At 45.8% G+C, this 19,801-nt stretch overlaps 1 protein-coding gene across 3 annotated transcripts; it reads right to left on the reverse strand.

The window, feature by feature from the left end:
* Positions 1-220: 220 nt before the first annotated feature.
* WDR86 (WD repeat domain 86) lies at positions 221-19,779 on the reverse strand. 3 transcript variants are annotated; one of them, XM_052693176.1, is made up of 7 exons: positions 19,685-19,779; positions 18,707-18,983; positions 16,402-16,543; positions 14,616-15,048; positions 5,938-6,073; positions 2,411-2,514; positions 221-1,309 (listed from the first exon to the last, which is right to left on the reverse strand). In XM_052693176.1, the coding sequence occupies exons 2-7, from the start codon at positions 18,867-18,869 to the stop codon at positions 1,091-1,093; spliced, it is 1,197 nt and encodes a 398-aa protein (XP_052549136.1). In that variant the 5' UTR covers positions 18,870-18,983; positions 19,685-19,779; the 3' UTR covers positions 221-1,090. The 3 variants fall into 3 exon arrangements, with proteins under 3 accessions (XP_052549136.1, XP_052549137.1, XP_052549135.1); XM_052693177.1 differs by lacking the exon at positions 19,685-19,779 and adding an exon at positions 19,401-19,470; XM_052693175.1 differs by lacking the exon at positions 19,685-19,779 and having other exon boundaries at positions 18,707-19,260.
* Between the last annotated feature and the right edge of the window lie 22 nt (positions 19,780-19,801).

Raw genomic sequence — 19,801 nt, forward strand, 5'->3', positions numbered from 1 at the left:
AACAACTCTTCCATCTCTGCTGCTGGCTTCCTACAGGCATTGCCATCGTATGCAAAACACAGCAGTAGAGGAAAGGGGCACACAGAACCAACACCAGCAGCAAGGCAAATAGTTCCCAAAGTGTGTATATTGTTTTTCCCTATTCCATTCATCCTCTGCTGCTATGCACCTGCAGGCAAATTCCCTCTACCTGATAAGTAGATAAAAGCAAGACAGGCAGTTGTAGATGCCACATGTTTATTGGTCCATTCTAAGAAAGAATTACAGCGTTGCTATCTTGCTGTAGTACAGAATAAATAAAGCCATAAAAATAAAAACATGTGGTTAGATATTTTCGTACTGGTTCTACAAAGGGTTATATCTGCAAATAGAAAAATAGAAGAACCTTCATTTACTCAGGGCTCAGTGGTTATCAGAAAGGGATGAACCTGGAAAAAGATGGGGAGAAATACTCTTGAATTCAACTGCTTAGCCATTGCTGCTAGCAAGCCAAGGCCAGGCATAACCACATAAGGAAGAGACAACACCTTTCCAGCAACTCTTCCCCTATAATTTACACCCACCCCCTCTGAAGCACAACTGGAACTCCCACATGGATACAAGGACCAGGCAGAACCGAGCACTGAGCCCAGAGGCATTGCATAGCCACTATCCCAGATGTGGTGCCACAGCCTCCTTGCTGCTGCCACGCTCAGGCATTCAACCAAACTCAGGGCCTGTGAGAGGGCAGTGGGGATAGGCAGAAACAGTCCTTGTCAGATTCCAGCCAAGTACAAGTGTGCAACACCTTGATGCCAGGGAGAACTGAAAAAAAGCAGCTGTAAATGAAGTTCTTAATGACAGCCACACCACTGATACATCACCCCAGCACACTCAGTCCCTCCTGCCCCCAGTATGGCTCAGCTGAGTCATCCTGAGCAGCAACATGACTGGAGTCCATCTTACTGCCACAGAGAGCTTGGGCTCTTTAAACAGAGTTTCAAGCGAAGCCATCTCCCATTTCTTTCCAAGTTCTGGCTTGCATGAAGACAGTGGTGCAGAAAACAGAAGGTTCAGCTTTGGTCACTCACAGAAAGCCTGTTGTGGTCAGTCACATTAGTTCAACAGTCTCATGTTCCCCATTTTCTTGCTGTACCATACAGCCGACCTTATTGTTGAAGAGACGAGACAGACTTCCCTTCTGAGAGCTCCTGCCCTGCACACACCTCTCCTTCTTCAAACGCCGCTTATTTCTCTTGCATATTCCCCGGATGTCCCAAATCCTCAGTGTTCCATCGTGGGAGGCTGTGTACAGCAGCTCGTTGTGGATCTGGAACAACAGGGTCACACAATGCCAAGCCACAGCTCAGAACGTGCATAATCAAACTCCAGAATCAGAGCAAACACAGCTTGGATCGACACCTAGGACCTGATAGCGCATACCAAAAGCTGCTATAAATTATCACAAAAGCTGCTCAAGTGTGATGAGACGTTCCAAAGTCAGGCCTCATTTCTTAGCCATTTCACGGAGCCATAAAATATACACAGCAAGGGTTATTTATAATTTACATCCACCAGAAAAGCAATGGGGAACTAATTCCTAAGTGTCATAGCAGGCTGTAGCCAGGCATTTCTGTGCCAGCTTCAGACTCCTGGTTTTGAAGACAAAGACTGAGGCACCGTCAAAATGTGTATCACTGAGCAGTGGATGGGGACAGGAATGCTCTCCTTACCCCTTCCCTTCCCTTTCTCCCTTTTTAGCATTAAACATCAGTGCCCATTGAGTCAAGACAATGAACAAGTCCTTTTTAAGGACCTGGATTAGTTTTCAGAAAAATGTTAACCCTGTAGCAGAGACTCTTCCATTTGTCTGGTGGGAGGTACAGCAGACAGCAAGATAGAGCTTCTCTGGCATCGTTACAGCTACAGAAAAAATTGTATGCTGGAGGCAACACTTCATAGAGTAGTTTAAATAAAGGGTAGAACATGGTAATCAGCATTAGCACCTCACTAAGATTGGAAAGGACAGTAAACAGTTGCTAGACTCTCTGTGAAGGGATGCCATATCTGGGGGACAGGGGCTGAATGCTGTATTTGTTCTGTTTGGATAAGGAAGAAACTTGCATTCTGCACAAAGTACTGCAAATCCTTGCATCGTGAAGCCTCCTGCTGGAAGGGCTCTCTGAGTCCATCCCCTGCCCCTACATGTCTCTGTCATTGCATTTCTTATGAATGCTTGTCTAATGTGACCTGAAAAGCCTCCCCTCGCTGACACAGGACTGCCTCTGGGGGTTCATTCTGTGGCTTTGCTTACCCTTCTCAGTGGGGATACTTGCATCTATTACATTTCATCTTATCCCACAACAGCACTCAACTGCTGTACGGTTCCCATGAAACACAAGAGAGCGAGCACAAGTGACAAATTCCCCACCTGGATGCAATTGATGATGAACTTGTGTCCTCGGAAGATCTTCTGCAGGACACCACTCCTGGAATTGAAGGCTCGTGCGCAGGCATCACCACTCCCAGTGAACACTGCAAGACAAGCACACAGCTCAGCACGCAGCCTGACAGGAGCAGCCACAAAAGAACAGCTCATGCCAAGTCAGAAACACGCCAAGAATGGTCTTAAACTGAGACAGGAGAGGTTTAGGTTGGATATTAGGAGGAAGTTTTTCACTCAGAGGGTGGTGAGGCACTGGAACAGGTTGCCCAAGGAGGCTGTGGATGCCCCATGCCTGCAGGCATTCAAGGCACATAGCAGGGGGATTAAAACTAGATGAGCACTGTGATCCTTTTCAATCCAGGCCATTCTATGACTCTCCCCTATGATTCAGGCCATACCTTTGCAGTGTTCCCCCAAAGGGGAACAGCCGTGTTCTTTAAGGGTTAGAAACTGCTTCCAGGAACACCCACTTTCTTTCACGTGCCTCAAATTCCTCAAGTTTATCTACAGATAAAAATGTCAGAACAGCACAAAGCATTCACTGCTTCGTATTTACTGCTCTCTGCACTTCATGTCTTTGCAGAAAGGCAGCTACAAAACTGCAGTGCCTGAAAACAACAGATCCCTCATCTTCTGGGAGAAACAGGGCACTGGATTCCTGAACAGATGTAAAGAAAAGTACACAGTAGCAAATGGAGGGCTACAAGAAGAGACAAGAACAGGCTGCCTTCTGCTACCAGCTTTCCATCCCCAAGTTAAAGAGCAGGAGGCTGGCTGCCTCCTGGGTACACCTTTAAGGAACACCTGGATATGGACAAACCAGACTCATTTTACATGGGCCTGCATGCACTCTGTGGCCAACACAATTCTGAAAAAGCACTCGTCCCATTCTGCAGACCAGTACCAATAACACAAAGCACAGCACAGTCTTTTCCAGTTAACAGAAGTACCTTCCTATATCACACGCATGCAGAGAATAAGCAATTAAGAGCTGCTTTCACCATGCTGCCGTCAGTTCATTCCAGCTATCAGGATTTTGCTCTTGACAGACATCTCCTCCACCTTTTGAACTGTCACTCCAGATTTAGGAAGCCCCCCTGCAGCCCTGAGTTGTAAGGGAGAGCTGCTGACATAACCCAGATTCAGCATTTAGATTATATAGACACCTCTCTGAAGCAAACAAGCAAATATGTCAGCAATTCTTTTTATTATTATTATTATTTTATTTTTTTTTTTTTACTTAAATTTCACAGCATCTTGGCAGAGTGGGCTGGTTTGGAATGTTCCCTTGGAGATTTGGAACAGGAAAAAAAATATATATATATGTGCTAAATGAGCATTGTGGTCCTTTTCAACCCAGGCCGTTCTGATGATTCTATGACCAACATGTAACACCAAATGAATGGTTGCTATTGGGGCCTTAACATCTCTTGTGGTAGATGATGGGTATAATGGTGATAAATGGCTGACAAATGTGGGATAACACTCATTAGAAAGATACAAAACCAAACATTGTCATCAAGCAAGATGACATAAATATATTAAATATATATAAATATATTAAATATAAACTAAATTAAATGACCACGTATGTATAGGAGGAGAGAAATAACCATGATAAGACCATTAAGTAAATGGAACTGAGAACAGCTGTAACATTCCCCATGCTTGTAGTTACACACACATACTGAGCAAGGCCAACAGAAACACATTCTGATCATTTGATGGCTCAGTTAGAATCAGAATATATCTAAATTATGTTCAGACACATCCCTAGCATTCTTCCATGACATGTATCCTACTCTTTAAGTGCAATAAATTCTCCTTGTTTGACACACTTAGCATTTTTGCTTTAGATTGAAAAGTGAGATCTTAAATAACACCATGAGCACTTCTATCACACTATCAGGATGTTGCAGATCTGACTAAATGCAGTAATACTAAATGCATTTTAAGAAAGAGAACTATGAAAAAGTAATGCATCTGCATGGCAGAGACATTGCAGAGGGATGAAGGGGAGGGAAATGGCGTCAAATAATGAAACTTCTGTTTGAGCCTAACCTTCTTCACAGTGATTTTAGAGACTCTGGTCAAGCCTGTACAAACAGCCTGAAAAGAAGCTCTGAGCATCTCATTAATGAAGGACGCAGCCTGCTGTCTGCTCAGCACAGATTCCTCACTGGATCAGGCCAGCATTTGCTTAGCACAGTCATCTTGCTTGATGACAATGTTTGGTTTTGTATCTTTCTAATGAGTGTTATCCCACATTTGTCAGCCATTTATCACCATTATACCCATCATCTACCACAAGAGATGTTAAGGCCCAGTAGCAACCATTCATTTGGTGTTACATGTTGGTCATAGAATCATCAGAACGGCCTGGGTTGAAAAGGACCACAATGCTCATCCAGTTCCAACCCCCTGCTGTGTGCAGGGTCACCAACCAGCTGACCAGGCTGCCCAGAGCCACATCCAGCCTGGCCTTGAATGCCTGCAGGGATGGGGCATCCACAGCCTCCTTGGGCAACCTGTTCCAGTGCCTCACCACCCAGCCAAAAGTACAGAAACTGAGATCAGAAAAGCGCTGCAGCTTTCTAGATTAGTTTAAGACTATCCACCCCAGTTACCCAGAGGAGAGAAATACTTGGTTGGGAAGTGAATGAAGGCACATCGAGTCTAACAATAGTGTCAGAATGAGACAGAGTTGATGCACTGAGAGGTTTGGACTGACTAAAGCAGAGATGCAGCCTTGCAACCCAAATGTGGAAGAGCAGAGATTGACATGTGGAAGGAAAGCCAGCCAAGAGGGGGATTTAAAAAGCAGTTCCTTGGCTGAAATATGTTATGTCAACAAGAGAGAGCTATGCAAAGATAACTCTATTAATAGGAGTATTGGCAGCAGTGAAGCTGAGTCCCAAGCTTTTGTAAGTAATGCTCAGCCGCAGCAGAAAGGTGGTTTTGGGAACAACTAGATGCAGAAAGACAGAAAAAAGGAAAAGAATTTGTGCAAAATGAGTCTTTGAGACAGTCAGAGTCCAAACAGAAACCCCGTTGGAAAGAGCAGCGAGGATTTGAGAAGTGATTCTGGTTTGGGACAGTCTGTTAACAGTACAGACAAGGCAGCAGAGGGTGGCACGGGGCAGCATATCGAGCAGCAGCACTTGCTGTCAGCAAGAGCAGCAGGCTGACAGACATTAGGCTGTTGAGGCTAAACCATGTCTGTGCAAACAACGCACAGACAGCTCTGGATTTCAGCCACTTCCCCTCGTAACATAAATAAAGCAAGTAATACAAAGCTAGAAGAAGGAGGTCAAAATGGAGGAAAGATCTGAGCTTCTCACACAGAACAGTGCAGCAAATTTGATACTGAACATAAAAAAAAAAGCTGGAGCTGAATAAAGTGACACGTTTTCAAGCCTTGTAATTACAGCATTCTCTATTACCAATCTTCGATCAGAGACAAACATCCAAAAGGAGACAAGGTATTGCTGAACATAGGAAAGGCAACTCACAGATCCCAGCGTGGTATTTCAAAGTGCTAACGCTGTGTTTGTGAGCCTTGTACGTTTGGATTCGCTCCCCAGTGTCCACTAACCAGCACTTCACTGTCCTGTCCGCGCTTCCTGAATACAAGTGCCGATTCACCAGCTGAAGGGAAGAGAAAAAAAAGCATTAGCAACAGTCTCTTAGGCGTGTTGGTGTGAGCTCTGCACTGAGCTGACTCATCTGAAGTCGCAGTTTCTGTCTGAACGGCCTCAAAAAAGCCCAACAAGTGGTAGCTCTGCGAGGTACAGACTGGGTTTTAACCAGTGGTTGGAACTCCGCTGTGGCAGAGGGTTGGAACCTGATGATCCTTGAGGTCCCTTCCAACCCAAGCCATTCTGTGATAAGCAGAGTATTACTCTGCTTGAGGTCACTATGTGGAAACACTAGCTCTTCATCAATGGTAGAGGGGGGTTTTTCTTTCCACACAGACACAGCGAAGAATTGCAAAGGGAATGATTGCAGAAGGGAAAGAGAGACAGGGAGAATGTAACAGACCTGCGTAGTACTATAAAACTTGCCAGGATACAGCAATAGACTATCTGAAGTGCACAAAGCCTGGCAGCTTTGCAGGGGAAACCCTCCACAGTGCAAAGAAATCCTGCATTCATGCTCATCTAGGGCAAGCAATTATGGTCTCTGAGCAGGCACCATTCTGCACTGCTCTGTATACTTCTCCAAGCAGAGAGCTGGCCTGGCAGATGCCATTTGAAGGCAGTATGATGTCAGCCAGTGAAGCGCACACCCTCACAGCAATCATGAATCAGCTGGACCTGGGCATTGCTCTTGGGTCACTTTCAGGGGACACCTTGCACTATAAACCCCCAATCCCTCCTCCTGGCACTCTGTTTCTGTAAGCTTTAAATGTTTTTTCCATTCTTTCCCATCTCCACTCCACTTTGAGAAGGTGTCATTTGTGAAAGGCATCATAAACGAGCAGAACTTGGCCCACGGGGCAGTTTTCACAGCTGAACGTCAAGAGGTTGTAAAACACATCAGCTGCTAAAAGTCAGCAGTACTTTGAAATGTCACATCCCATTACTTTTAAGCTGCATTAGCCATGGCATTAATACTACATCTCTTTGAGGAAAGAGAAGGAATGGCCAGCAGCACTAACAAAAAGCGAGAGCCGTAACAGTCAGCCTGAGGAAGGAAACCTGACCTTTCATTTCCGGGCTCAACTTGAACGGGCACGACAAACATTGTCACATGGCCCCTGCTCAATGCAAGAGTTGTTTTGAATTGAGAGCCTGCTGGGCTTTTCCTGGCCAAGTCATCACATTTCTGGTTCAGACATCTCACACCGGCACACTGAGCAAAGAAGGGGAAAACATGGAGTTATAACCTCCTGCAGGTAGGTGCCACTCAGCATTACTGGAACGTTAGGTTAAACTGCTTGAGTTCCACATCTAAGTGGGTGTGCAGACGCTGAAATGGAACAGAACAGCAGCACTTGCCTGGATTTTCTTCCTTGCTAGATTTAAAAATATGTTAAATGACCTGGGCTACACAGATAATTTATGCCACAGGAAGCATAAGTACCATAAAACCTTTCAATGCACGGAGACCTGCAGAGTCAGCAGCGTGGCAGCTCTCTTCATTAAGCCCCAAGCTGTGCCACCCAAGCTGCCCTCTAATACACCTGTTTATTTCCCCTCCTCCCACTCCCCAGTTTAAGCAGGGGAGCAAAGGATTCTCAGCAATGCTTAGAAACAGAAACATGAGCATGTTAAACCATCTATTGGATGTCACAGACTAAGCTTGCAGCAAAGTCAATAGCAAAGTCTGCTACGTGTTCACACTGTCACACTGTCTCTCATTTCCATGGGATTTTTAAAATGCAGAACACAGAATAGCTATTAGCAGGGAAATCCAATGAAAGCCATCAGATCAAGTGGAAGCTGCAAATCAGATCTACCGCTGGTGGTACGATGCAGGCATCGCCTCATCTGAATTGCTGTAACTATCTACATCTAAAATAGCCCCTTACAGCCACTGAGGTCTGCCCCTAAAGGAGATGTCCGAAGCCAGTCACACCTTAAAAGTGGCTCTTTGTTCCTCAGACAAGGGTGGCTGTCTCAGCTGCAGCCATTGCTATCAGTTTTGATGAACTGCTTTTTGATCCCGCTTCATTTGATCAGATCTTAACAGATCTAGGTTACAGCTGCAACCTAAGCTACAGCACTTCAGATACCTATTATTTAGTCAAAATCATCGTCATAACAGGCAGTGCCCCCAGCCCAAGCACCCGATGCGCAGGCACTCACATTGTATGGCATAAAATAAAATATAAATAAATGCCTTCCCTGATTCACAGGTGGGGAACTGTGATACAGTGCGTCTCAAGTCCCTGCTTAAAAAAAAATGTCCTGAAATTTGCAGCACTGTAACTTCTGACTGCCAGGATCTCAGAGCACAGGATGCATTACATGCCTCAGGGAAGCTGTGATGAGCACCAGTGCACTGAGCCCAGGAGGGTATATGAAAACCAATGGGGATTCTTACTGACAAGAGCAAGACAGAGGCACCAATCCAATCCAACCCACGTCAAATCAGCAGTTTGACTCCAGAGCTTTCTGCCAGCATTGGCATCCAAAAGATGCATTTACCTCCCAGTGCAGACACAGCAGGCCTGGATCTCAACTCCCCAGGGCTGCACGCAGTGCACAGATACCCCATGCTGGCTGGGTACAGCAGGTTGCCAAAGCCCCATCCAGCCTGGCCCTGAGCACCTCCAAGGAGGGGGCAACCACAGCTCTGGGCAGAAGTGCCAGTGCCTCACCAGGAAGAACTTGCTTCTAATACTCAATCCAAACCTACCCTTTCTTAATTTAAATCCACTTCTCTTCGTCCTATCACTAGGAAGCATCCACAGTTGCTGTTCCTTGGCTTAAATACCCCTGCTAACACATTAGGCTCAGCAGATCAGCTCCTAGGACAACTTCTTCAGCAGAATGCAAGACCAAGCTTTACCTTTGGTGGGAGCAAGGCATCCCCAGTGCAGAGACCAGCACCCATTTTTGTGCATGGGCATTCAGATGCAGTCATTTTCAGCCAATACTTGTGTGCTTACAAACTCTCCATCCCTAACTACCAGGCCTTTTTTCCCCTTCCAAAGCTCCAAAACCCATACTCAATTCTCTAACCCCAGTCCTAATCTTATTATTTAACTTCCATATAATTTAGAAGGAAAATGGTGAAATTTCACCCAACAGATTTTCCAAATATACCCAAGCCTGTCAAATCCTGGTTTAAAAACCATCAGTAGAAACAGTTACATATTCTAATCTGCAAATGCCTGGAGAACTGGTGGTATTTCCAGAACTGTATTTTCCTTGGCTGGCTCCTGAGTGCTTTGTTCACTTTGGATCACTGCCCAACAAAGTTCCTGACAAGGAAAAGCATGGCAGTGCAAGGACACCTGGAGCAGGGCAGACAACACACAACAGATCTGCAGCTTGGGAACTAATGAGCTGTGCGGATACTTCAAACCCAAGGAGCTTCAAAAGAATAAAGAAAGCTGATGACAATCAGATGCCCAGTTTTAAAGCCTCAGCCAGATGGGGGGAAAGAAATCACCGCATTGATAGCTTTAATTCTGGACTATTTGTTTTTCTTATTGTGCTGAGGGACTTTGCTTTTTACCAGATGAAACGCTGAGACATGAGAATGAGGCACATTTGTCTCAGATGCTCCAGCAATGTCCTGAAAAATGTAGTATTCCACGACAAAGTTTGGTCAGACTGGCTTTTAACAGCTGAGTTACAGCACCGGGAAAACAAAAGTTGCAGACACTGAAGTAGTTACAAGTTTCACCATAAAAAAATTGCCTGTTTTATTTAATCCTGATGTTGGTCACAGCCCCTAGACATGCCACAGTTCACATAAAGAAGCATAGCTAGCGTTGGTTTCTCCTGACAGTCACAACCCTACTGCTCTGTGAGCTTGGCTGAGCTGAACACATGCAGCAGCTTAAGACAATTTCCACCTGCATGAATGCCAAAAAAGCCAGCAAAAGAGTTGTGTAGCAGGTTATTCAACCTGCAGTTTATAGAAGTGGACTTTGCTCTCCAATTAACCTTTGCTATAAGGCAATTTAACTTTCTTCCAAGGAGAGGCCACTGGCTCAGCAATCGGAACAGGCACGTCATCTTGCTGCAGATCACTGTGCTCAAGCAGGCTCTCAAGCAGGCAAGTTCCCATCAGCACACTTCCAATTGCCAGCTTTCTCTCTACAAGGGGTCAGTGCTCCTGCAACCTGTCAGCTGGGTCTTCTGTTCACAGCTGCTCCCAAACTAGAAATCACCAACTTGGAGCAATCTCAAGTTACATCCATGCGAGCCTTCCGCTGAGTTAGACCTTCAGGATCCCATTCAAACCACAGTCATTTTAGCAAGCTAAATAACTCCCTGTGAGCAAGAAATTGTTTTGTTTTTTGGTTTTGTTTTTTTTTTTTTTTTTTTAAACTGAGAATCCATCTAGAGTGCTCTGGCTGCTAGAGAACATTTTTCAGCTTCTTCACTGCAGTGTAATGGCCCTAAAACACGCTCCTTTTCTAAAGGCGCTGAACACGTTCACATTTCCCCAACTCATCCTGTGATGAACGATGCAACAAACAAATTGCCCAAAAGTGCACACAATTTCATTGGTGCCATGAGAAAAAAAAATCCGTCCCCACGATCACAATAGCTAAGTGGATAAATGGAGCTCAAGCAGCGGATTTGCTCAAAGCATTCTTTTCTTCCAGCCAGCTTTAAAAGACAACGAAGAGGAATGTTCCCAACAAAGGATCTTTTGCAGGAAAACCAGAAGCAAGTCCTTGCCCACTCATGTTCATTTAAAACTCATTTTGCAATTCTCATCCTTGTAAGAATGTTCGCTATAGAATCCAAGCTAAATACCAGACTGGATCATTTCTTTCTGCCAGCCTTTGGCAGCACAAGTTCGATAAATACTCGGTTTGAACAATCAGCAAAGGACAAAGCAATCCTTGTAAACAGTTTGCAAAACCACTTTGGAGACGTTTAGAATAACACACACTAGTAAACATTTGGGCCAGGGTTATTCAGCCTGGTGCAGGCAGTGGTGTTCAGGGGAATCGTGGGTCTGATTACAAATTACAAACCTTGGTCTTTAGCTGGGCTTGAAATGTTTTAGCAGAAGAAATAGAATGAGCTGTGTGATTACATTCAGCCCACCCTTGCTTTTTTCCCATTGCTTCCTGTAAAATCACATCATTGGCTCTTACATGAAGAGAGCATTCAGAGCAGCTGCTGGCCCTCGCTTGCCAAGCTAGCAACGCAGTGCAGAAGAAGCATGGGAGAAGAGTTCTGGCTGCTGCACCAATGGTTACCTTGCCTGACAACTTGAGGGAAGGAGTCAAGGCTGCCAAGGCACCTCGCATGCAGAAAGTCTACTGGCAAAGCTTCTGTCAGCTGAATTGGGATGGTGGAAGAGGAATGGCGTTACAAAAAGCAGGCACCTGCAGCTGTTGTGAGAGCAGGCCACACGCCGTGCTTCAGCCCTGGGACAGCAGGACACATCACACAGATCAGAACTGCTCACTCTCCTCGCTGTTGTCTGTGATCACCAAGGACAGGGGAAAAGGGAAAGCAAAAGCCCAACAGTGTTTCTTGGCCTTCTGTGCCAGATTAGAGTATTCTGGCTCCTCTAATGTATGCTGGATGGCAACAGTACCTAGAAGCTCTTGGAGCAAATGAGGAGCATTCCAAGTCAGAACATGACTGTGCCATCATCTCTTTGCTCTCCATTCACCAGCCATGCAGGAAGGGAAATCACGGGTGCATCTATGGATATCTACCCTGAAAGGCTCTCCTAAGCTCCATTCACTGCTACAGAAATGCTATTGGTATTTACTGGAAAGTCACGGAAGCTGGCCAGACCAGCCCAGACCTTATCTGCAGCAGTTCAGAACATCCTGAGGCACTCCTGCTAATACAGTACATTTTAAAGCTGGGGAAGATACAGTCTTAGTAGTCACACTTTTTGTGTCCTGTCTGGGAAAAGATACCAAGTTGAAATCCATTTCTCGAATGTTCTGAAAGGCCAACCTCCCTTAGGAACCTTTATTTGCATACATACACTAGAAATTAGTACTTCTTTTTGTACCCCTTTAGTCTCTCCACATAAGCAGTACAGCAGCTAGTGAATGGTAACAACTACCTTTAAATGCTGGTACCAGCTCAGCTCCTCCAGGACAAGGGAGTAAAAATGTGGTGTAATTAGAAGCTCACTCTCACGCTCTGAAAAAACTGAGCTACTGCCAACAATTAAAGCTGTCTGCTGGCTACTGTTAGTGACTCACAACCACCTCCAAGTCCTCCCGGACACAGGGTTTGAAAAATACTACACCAAACTCACTGACACGGATTGCAACACTGCCACAAAGGAGCCCTGGGCAAAGAAGGCTCCAAAGGTTCCTGGAGAGAGGAGGAAAAAAAAAAAAAAAAAAAAAAAAAAATTAAAGTCAAAAGCAAAATAAAGGAACATAAAGCAAAAAAATAAAAATAAAAAATAAAAATAAAGACAGCAACCAAGCAAATAAAAACCAAAACACAAGAAAACTGCACACACCTCAGCTCAGGAAGTTTCCCTTCTGCTGCAACATCTTTGTATGGATTCTTGTGATTGACCCCTTTCTAGAAGAACGAAAATACCATGTGGGCTGTGCTGAGAGGCAGCCAAGAGGAACAGAAGGGCTAGTGTTGAACCAATAAGGAAGAGCTAGGAATTAGGAAAGACTGACAGGCTAAAGCTATTCAACAGCATTACAGCAAGTGATTAAGCTGGGGTAAGTTTTAGGGCAGCGTGTACCCAGCTGGACTCCTCTAGCTTCAGCCATCAACTGATGACTGGAGAAGCAAATGGCTACCAGTTACTCACAGCTACGGGCTGAGGGTTTGGCCAGGATCATTGCCAGCACAGCCTTGGCAGCAGCAGACTTGTCTACTTTGAATTGTTCAGATTTTCCAAAGAGACGTGTTGGTTTTGCTTTTCTTCTCTCCTACAAGAAGTTCTGTTTGTTTAAAACCATTGTTTAATGCTGTGCTCGCAAGGAGGGAAGCATTGCTCATTCTGGAGCATTCAAAGAGTGTAATTGAATTTCCCAGGCTTCTGGGAGAGGGTCAAGCCATTTTTGTGTAACAATTTTAGCAAGAACCCAATTAAATTAAAGCAAGCTCTGTTGTTGCCAATCTGTGTCTTAAGAAAAGGTTACAATTAAACTGTAAGACATAGCGTGACACTAAGAACAACAACATATTTACTTGAGCATCCTCAAAATGCATTACCACGATCTGAGCATGTACCCAGGCAAGACAAACATTACTCCAGGGAAACACAACTTAGTTCTTTTTCCTTTCTAAAAGGGAAGGAAAATAGAATTCCTTCAGTACTATTGGGTCTTCAGCCTGCTACTGTCAGCTATGTCTATCTTCTTTAGAAACCTCTGCAAAGGAAGTTACATAAACAAGAATAGTGGGAAAAAAAAAATAAAACAAACACAACTTGTGTAAGTTAATACAACACATCTAATTAGAAGCACTTAGGTTTACTGACCTGAAATTAACTTACACAGCATCACACAGCTTCTTTACATATTCCATTAATATTGTCTGGTGAATGGACAAGTACTCATGCCATAGTTCCCTTTTGTCTTCTTCATCTCCCCAAATCCATTTCCTCCCTTGCAATGTTAATAAACTTGGCAACGTTCACCAGAAAAATACCACAAACAGAAAAACAAGGTACAGTTCTTCAAGTCACATTAAATTTTTTCCCCTCTCCTTCACTGTTTCCCAATTCTCTCCCCCAGGCTCTATTTCTCTTTTCCTTTTTCCTTGCCCGTTCTCTCATTTGGCCGTCTCTTTCTCCCTTTCTTTCCTCATCTTATGTCTGTGCATGTGGTTTTAACAGCAGGATTTCTTCCAGCTTTATGCTATCATCTCTTGTTCACAATTTTGCATTGGATATCTGATTTACTCTGAATTTTACTCCTCTCATTTTAACATACTCATCCCTATGTCAGCTTTGTTGCACCAACAGCTCAGGTTAATTCTCTTCAAAGTCTGGTGGGTCATCGTGCACAATCCTACTCAGAAGAAGAGCGTGCCAACACACCCCACACATAAACTTCAAGACCAAGGGGTACCTAAATAAATACTGAGCTAGAAGTTAGACCAGGACAGCCACTGGAATCCAAGAGGATACCATGACATATTTTAGAGAAAGGTTGTTCTGAGATCATAGGGCACAATTATTCTGTTATTATAAATGGTTAAGAATATCATTTACAACACATCTCAAAAGAGCATCTCTGTGAGTGAAAAGACAGTTGAGACTCACACAGATTAGAAGACAGATACCTCCTTAGAATGGCTCTTGGTTGCACCAGTGAAGATTTAGGCTGGAATCAGGGAAAACTTCCTTACAGAAAGGGTAGTTAAGCACTGGAAAAGGCACCCCAGGGAGGCGGTTGAGCCACCATCCCTGGATGTGTCCGAAAGCCATTCAGATGTGCTGCCCAGGGACACGATTTAGGGTCGTCAGAGTTAGGGTAGTTTGGTTGGGTCGCGGTTAGACTTGATCTTTGAGGTCTTTTCCAACTTGAGCAATCCTATGTTCTTACCTCTAGGCAAATTATTGATCCTTGATGCTCTTTGAACACTTTCAGCTGCTCGCCAGTAACAATGTTCCATGTTCGAATGGTATAGTCCGTGCTGCCAGAAAACAGCTCCCTGTTCGGTGCGTCAAGTATAAGGCATAAGACAGCCCCAGTGTGTCCCAGCAGAGTCTGGTAACAGCGCCCGCTGGACACCCACCAGACCTTTACAGTGCAGTCCGTGCTACCTGTCACCAGGAGGTCTCTGCTTACTCTCTCCTCCTCCTCCTCTTCCTCCTCCTCCTCCTCCAGGACGTCCTTGGAGGAATAGTGAGCTAGAGTCAGGACGCAGTTCCGATGGCCCCGGAATTCCTGGATTTGTTTCTCCTTGTCCACACTCCAGCAGCGGGCTGTCCTGTCATAGGAGCCACTAAAGAGATAGTCTTTGGCAACCAGGATCCTGCAGAAAAATAAAGAAAGAATTATATATTAACAGTACCATTCTTTTTACCTTTTATTTTTGTAATGATTTCAGTGCTAAGCACACTGAAGCTAGAAACAGTAGCATGAACTCAACATACACACCTCTGATTCAGCCCCTCTGTTTAAAACATTATTTATAACCACACTTTTTTCTTTTTCCCCACACTAAACACATCTCTGTTTCACTTTTGAAAAGTAAGACTCTTTATTCAGGTACACCAGTGTGGATATTTTAGCACTGCAGCTTTGAGCACTGCAAAGGTACAGTGTAAATCATAGGAGATAATAAAATGGCCTGGGTGGAAAAGGACCACAATGCTCATCTAGTTTCAACCCCCTGCTATGTGCAGGGTCGCCAACCACCACACCAGGCTGCCCAGATGCCTCCAGGGATGGGGCATCTACAGCCTCCTTGGGCAACCTGTTCCACTGAGTGAAAAACTTTGTGAAAAGCTTCCTCCTAATATCTAACCCTATTACAGAATCAAAAAGCAAATCAGAGACTATAGCTCAAGAATCCAGCTTGCTGGGCCTCCGTAATAATGAAGTGTAGCTGCACAAACACTTAAGAGATAACAGCACAGTCTCTGTGGACTGTGTTTCTAAACTGGAAATAGGGAACATCATAACCTTTATACACTGAGTTTGGCCCTTTGGAACCTTTCAAACTGGCAACAAAGACAGATGAATAGGGAACACATTTCCAACTTGCTGATTCAAGCAAAATCAGGCCAGTGCCAGAACACAGGCAGAGCCAGCCTTCCTAACTATTTACAGCATCCAGCTACACACCGTTTGTGCTCCGAGTTTGGTGATGAGCAACAACAAAAAAATATTAAAATAAATCTTTGACTGATTGCTCCATTAAGTAAAGCCATGCCAGCTATTAAGAGGCACTTCAAAAAATCAACAAGCCAATCAGTTATGAACAATCAGATTAAGACAAACTTCGTTTGCACAAGGAGGAATTGTGATTCCAGAAACAGCCCTGACTTCACCCCCCTCAGTGACTCAAAGGTTTGACGTGATGTTTTTACATCCATTTATCAAAAGCATCTGTTATCAATTGAACAGTTTCTTCTGGAATGTCATGGCTGGTGCTGGATTCAATTCCCCTGCCATGTGCCTTTCAGCCCTCTCCTATCTGCCGTCTATGGATATGTCAGCACTGTTGCTAGGAAAACCAATCATTACAGCACAGAACACGTGGAGCATGCACCCAAAGGCTTACACAACCCATTTTGTTAGCGTAGTCACGGAAAATTGCAGCAAGATGACAACCTGTGTGATAAGAGATTACAGGCACACCACGGAACTCCATGGAACCGACCTGTTCACAATGGATGTGTGCCCTCGGTAAATGGCCAGGCACTGGCCTGTCACCACGTCCCACTTTCGGATGGTATGATCTGCACTGCATGTGAAGGCAGCCTCGTTTTCTAAGTGGCAGAAGGTGATGTAACTCTCGTGTCCTAGGAACAAGAGCAGAAATAACAGCTCAAGCATCGTGCCTGCAAGCAGGGAGGACTGGGTGAGCTCTTCAGCTGGACTAAGTGCACAGAAAACAGGCAGACTAGTCTTAAATTTACAATCCCATTCTTCACACTGAAGGATTTGTGCAAAACAGCATTTTTAATTACCAGGAGAAAATTCCACTTCATTGTCACACAGATTCAATGGAAGAGTACAACAGTACTGCTTCTCTAATCAGGCAGCTCAGCTGTATCCAAACATGATGAGCTGAACTATTGTCAGTGTAACAACATCTGCACTACTGCAAAACTGGTAACAAGGGGAAGAAAAAAAAAAAGGTTTGTTAATCCATTTTGTATACAGAAATGCGTTTGCTTCCTTCTAAAGTCAGAAAAAAGGCTGCATTTCAATACAGCCCACTGACTGTCAGGATACAAACAGTCCTAAGCTGAAGCACGTAACTATGAAACAAGGAGGAGACGTGAACCTCACCAGCAAGCTTAGTTTCATTGTCCAAGCAGAATGAAATGCAAACAAAAAAAGCATAATTGGTAAAAAGTCAGCCAGCGTTTTCCCCATTGTGCCTAATAACATGAGTGAAAAGTTTTCAGGATATCAGTATACCTTTAGGAAACGACCCAGAAAGAAGGAGTAAGATTCATTTATACAGTCACCCATCAAGGTAACAGATGAGACAGAACGTTCTTACACTCCTTTGGATTTGGATATCTAGACTTAAAGATTTCAAGACCAAAACTGATTCTTCTGAAGTGTCCCAAGAGACTCTGGCTGAAGCCAGTAGGCTTGAATGTGATTTAAATGCTTGCATATAGAAAGGACAAATGTTGTTAAAAAGAGAGAGAAACAGTGATGCTAGGAAAACAGAATGTTGTACAACAGAGATATTAAAGTACTGAGGGAAAGCAGGCTGCCCAGTAAACTACTTATATGACATCAAAAAAGTGATTTTATTGCAACTCTTATAATTGAAAACCCTTTCAGTGTTCAGCAAATCAGAATCCACGCTCCAAACACACACGACCTTCATTTTTCTTTTAATTAAACTCATCAGATATAAAAAAAAAATAGGCTGTATGTAAACTCTACCCAGCCTCACACGTTTGTGACAACGTTTTTCAAAGCAGCTTATCTAGGGGCAGGTTTCAACCTCCAGCTTTTCTCTTGCAGCAGCATCCAACCCCACTCTTGCAAGACCAAAAAAGCACTTTGGTCACTGCAGCACAGCCTGTCAGAGTTTAACCATTGGTAACAGTTACACAGAGCTTGTCCAAATCCCTCATGGCAGGTAAGGTGCAGCTGATGGTCTAGTGATGGTCTGCCACCACACAAGTCTGCTGGTTATGCTGTGGTACAAGCTGGAAACTGTTTTAGGTAAGGGCTTATCGGTAATTACAGCTTTTCAGTGTGAATTTACACAAGACTAGCATAAGAACATAAACATAATATACACAGAGTTAGCTGATGGGATTCACAAACCATCCAGCCAACCTTCTTTAAAGCTTCCCCCAAACACCAGCAGTTCATAAGCCACGTACTGAATACTATCCAGCACACTTATCTTCCCAGTTTAAAGCTAATTGTTGCTTTGAGTGGATTTCTAATCCCTAAGCAAACACAGCGAATCTTCCAGGAGACACAGGATGTGGGGGCACAGACAATACAAAGTAAATAAATAATAATAAAAAGACAAACTAACAAAAAAAATCCCAACAGTGTTAATCTCTGAAAGAAGAAAGGATGAGAAATTCCAAATGTAACAGTGGGGTGGTTGGTTTTCTGCTTTACTAAGAGAGAAAGAACACGAGTGAATGAGAATACAACCAATCTTTGGCCCCCAGCGTGGTTCCTGCACGGCTGTGCTTTCTGCAAAGCTTTTCTCTCAGGTATACAAACGTTAGCCTAAGGACATCAGATTCTGTTACAAATACAAAACCAATTTAGAAGTCAAAACTCCAGCGACTGACACATCCGTGTGTCAGAGCTCTGAGGAAAAAAGAAAAGGTTCTATTCAACAAGGTTTCCTCCCAGAGCTCTGGGCCAAGAGGTTCTGTGTAAAAACCACCTGGAAAGCGAGACGATTAACGGGACACAAGTAACGTGGGGAGCGAGAGAGGCGATAAGGAGGAGGTCAGGATGCCTACCCTGGAAGTGGCCGTGGCACTGGCTGTCGGCCGTGCTCCAGAGCCGCGCCGTGCCGTCCTCGCTGCCCGTCAGCAGTCGCTGCCCGTCGGGGCTGAGGCTCAGCCAGTTGATGCCTCCCTGGTGATCGGCGCACACTTTCACGGCCGAGCCGCCGTTCCCCATTGCCGGCGCTGCCCACGAAGGCTGCGGGTCAGCAGGTCGCCTCGCGGCCCCTCGCTCCGGGCCTCATCTCCCACCGACCGCCTTCAGCCACGCACCTCACAGAGCGAAAGGCGGCTGGGGAACACAGAGCAGGGGACGGGGTCTCGTTGAGTCATTGCGCCTCCTCGGCGGACACACCGCTTTTCTCAGTGGGGACGCGTGCGTGCTCCGGAGCGCTTCTTTCACCGCATAAAAGCCTTACGGCGGAAGACCGCGGGGCCTCCCGTCGCCTTCCATCGCACCGCCAGCACAAGGGCACGTCCGATCGCCAGGACGGCACCGAGCCCTCCCCGGCCACCCGCCGCCCCGCACTGCGGCACTCGGGCACGCTCCTTCTCCTTCAGCTCCTCGACTCCGAGCAGCTCAGGCACCCCCTGCTCCCGCCCGCGCCCCCCGCGGTCAGCCCGCAGCGCCCCGCAGCCCCCCGGCCCCGCCGCCATCCCTCGTCCTCCCGCCCGGCCCGCGGCATCCCCGCCCTCGCCGCTCGCTCACCGCCCCGGACGCGGCTCCGGGCTGCGGCGGGACGGAGGAGCCGCCCCCAGCCGGGGCTGCGCGGGGAGGGCCGAGGCGGACGCCGCGCTCCCCTCGGGCCACCCCGGGGTGGGTCCCCGACGCCGGCTCTCCTCCCTCCATGTTAGAGCCGCTTCCCCGGGGCGGGACGCCGCGGCCTCCCCTCTCCCCAAGCCGTGCCGCTCCCTCGCTTTGTGCCCCCTCGCCTCTCCTTTTTTTTTTTCTTTTCAGGGAAGAGGCGCCCCCCGCCCGCCTGCCTCCCTTACCGCCGTTCAGTTCCCCGGCTTTCCTTCCTCGGGGAGGCTCCAGCCCTCGGCTGTCTCAGCCCCGTGCTCCCCGGGAGAGGAGGGAGGGGGCGAGCTGGGGGCTGGCTTTGAGGGAAG

Source organism: Tympanuchus pallidicinctus, unplaced genomic scaffold (genome assembly GCF_026119805.1).
Source record: "Tympanuchus pallidicinctus isolate F22 unplaced genomic scaffold, pur_lepc_1.0 scaffold3, whole genome shotgun sequence".
Taxonomy (NCBI): Eukaryota; Metazoa; Chordata; class Aves; order Galliformes; family Phasianidae; genus Tympanuchus; species Tympanuchus pallidicinctus.

Excerpts from the sequence above, each read along its gene's own strand:
- WDR86 (XM_052693176.1), bottom strand. The coding sequence starts at position 18,869 with ATGGGGAACGGCGGCTCGGCCGTGAAAGTGTGCGCCGATCACCAGGGA. Across the intron at positions 6,074-14,615 it reads GATCAATAATTTGCCTAGAG|CTGGTGAATCGGCACTTGTA; the intron begins GTAAGAACATAG and ends TCTTCCCTTCAG. Across the intron at positions 1,310-2,410 it reads TCATCATCAATTGCATCCAG|ATCCACAACGAGCTGCTGTA; the intron begins GTGGGGAATTTG and ends CTGTTGTTCCAG.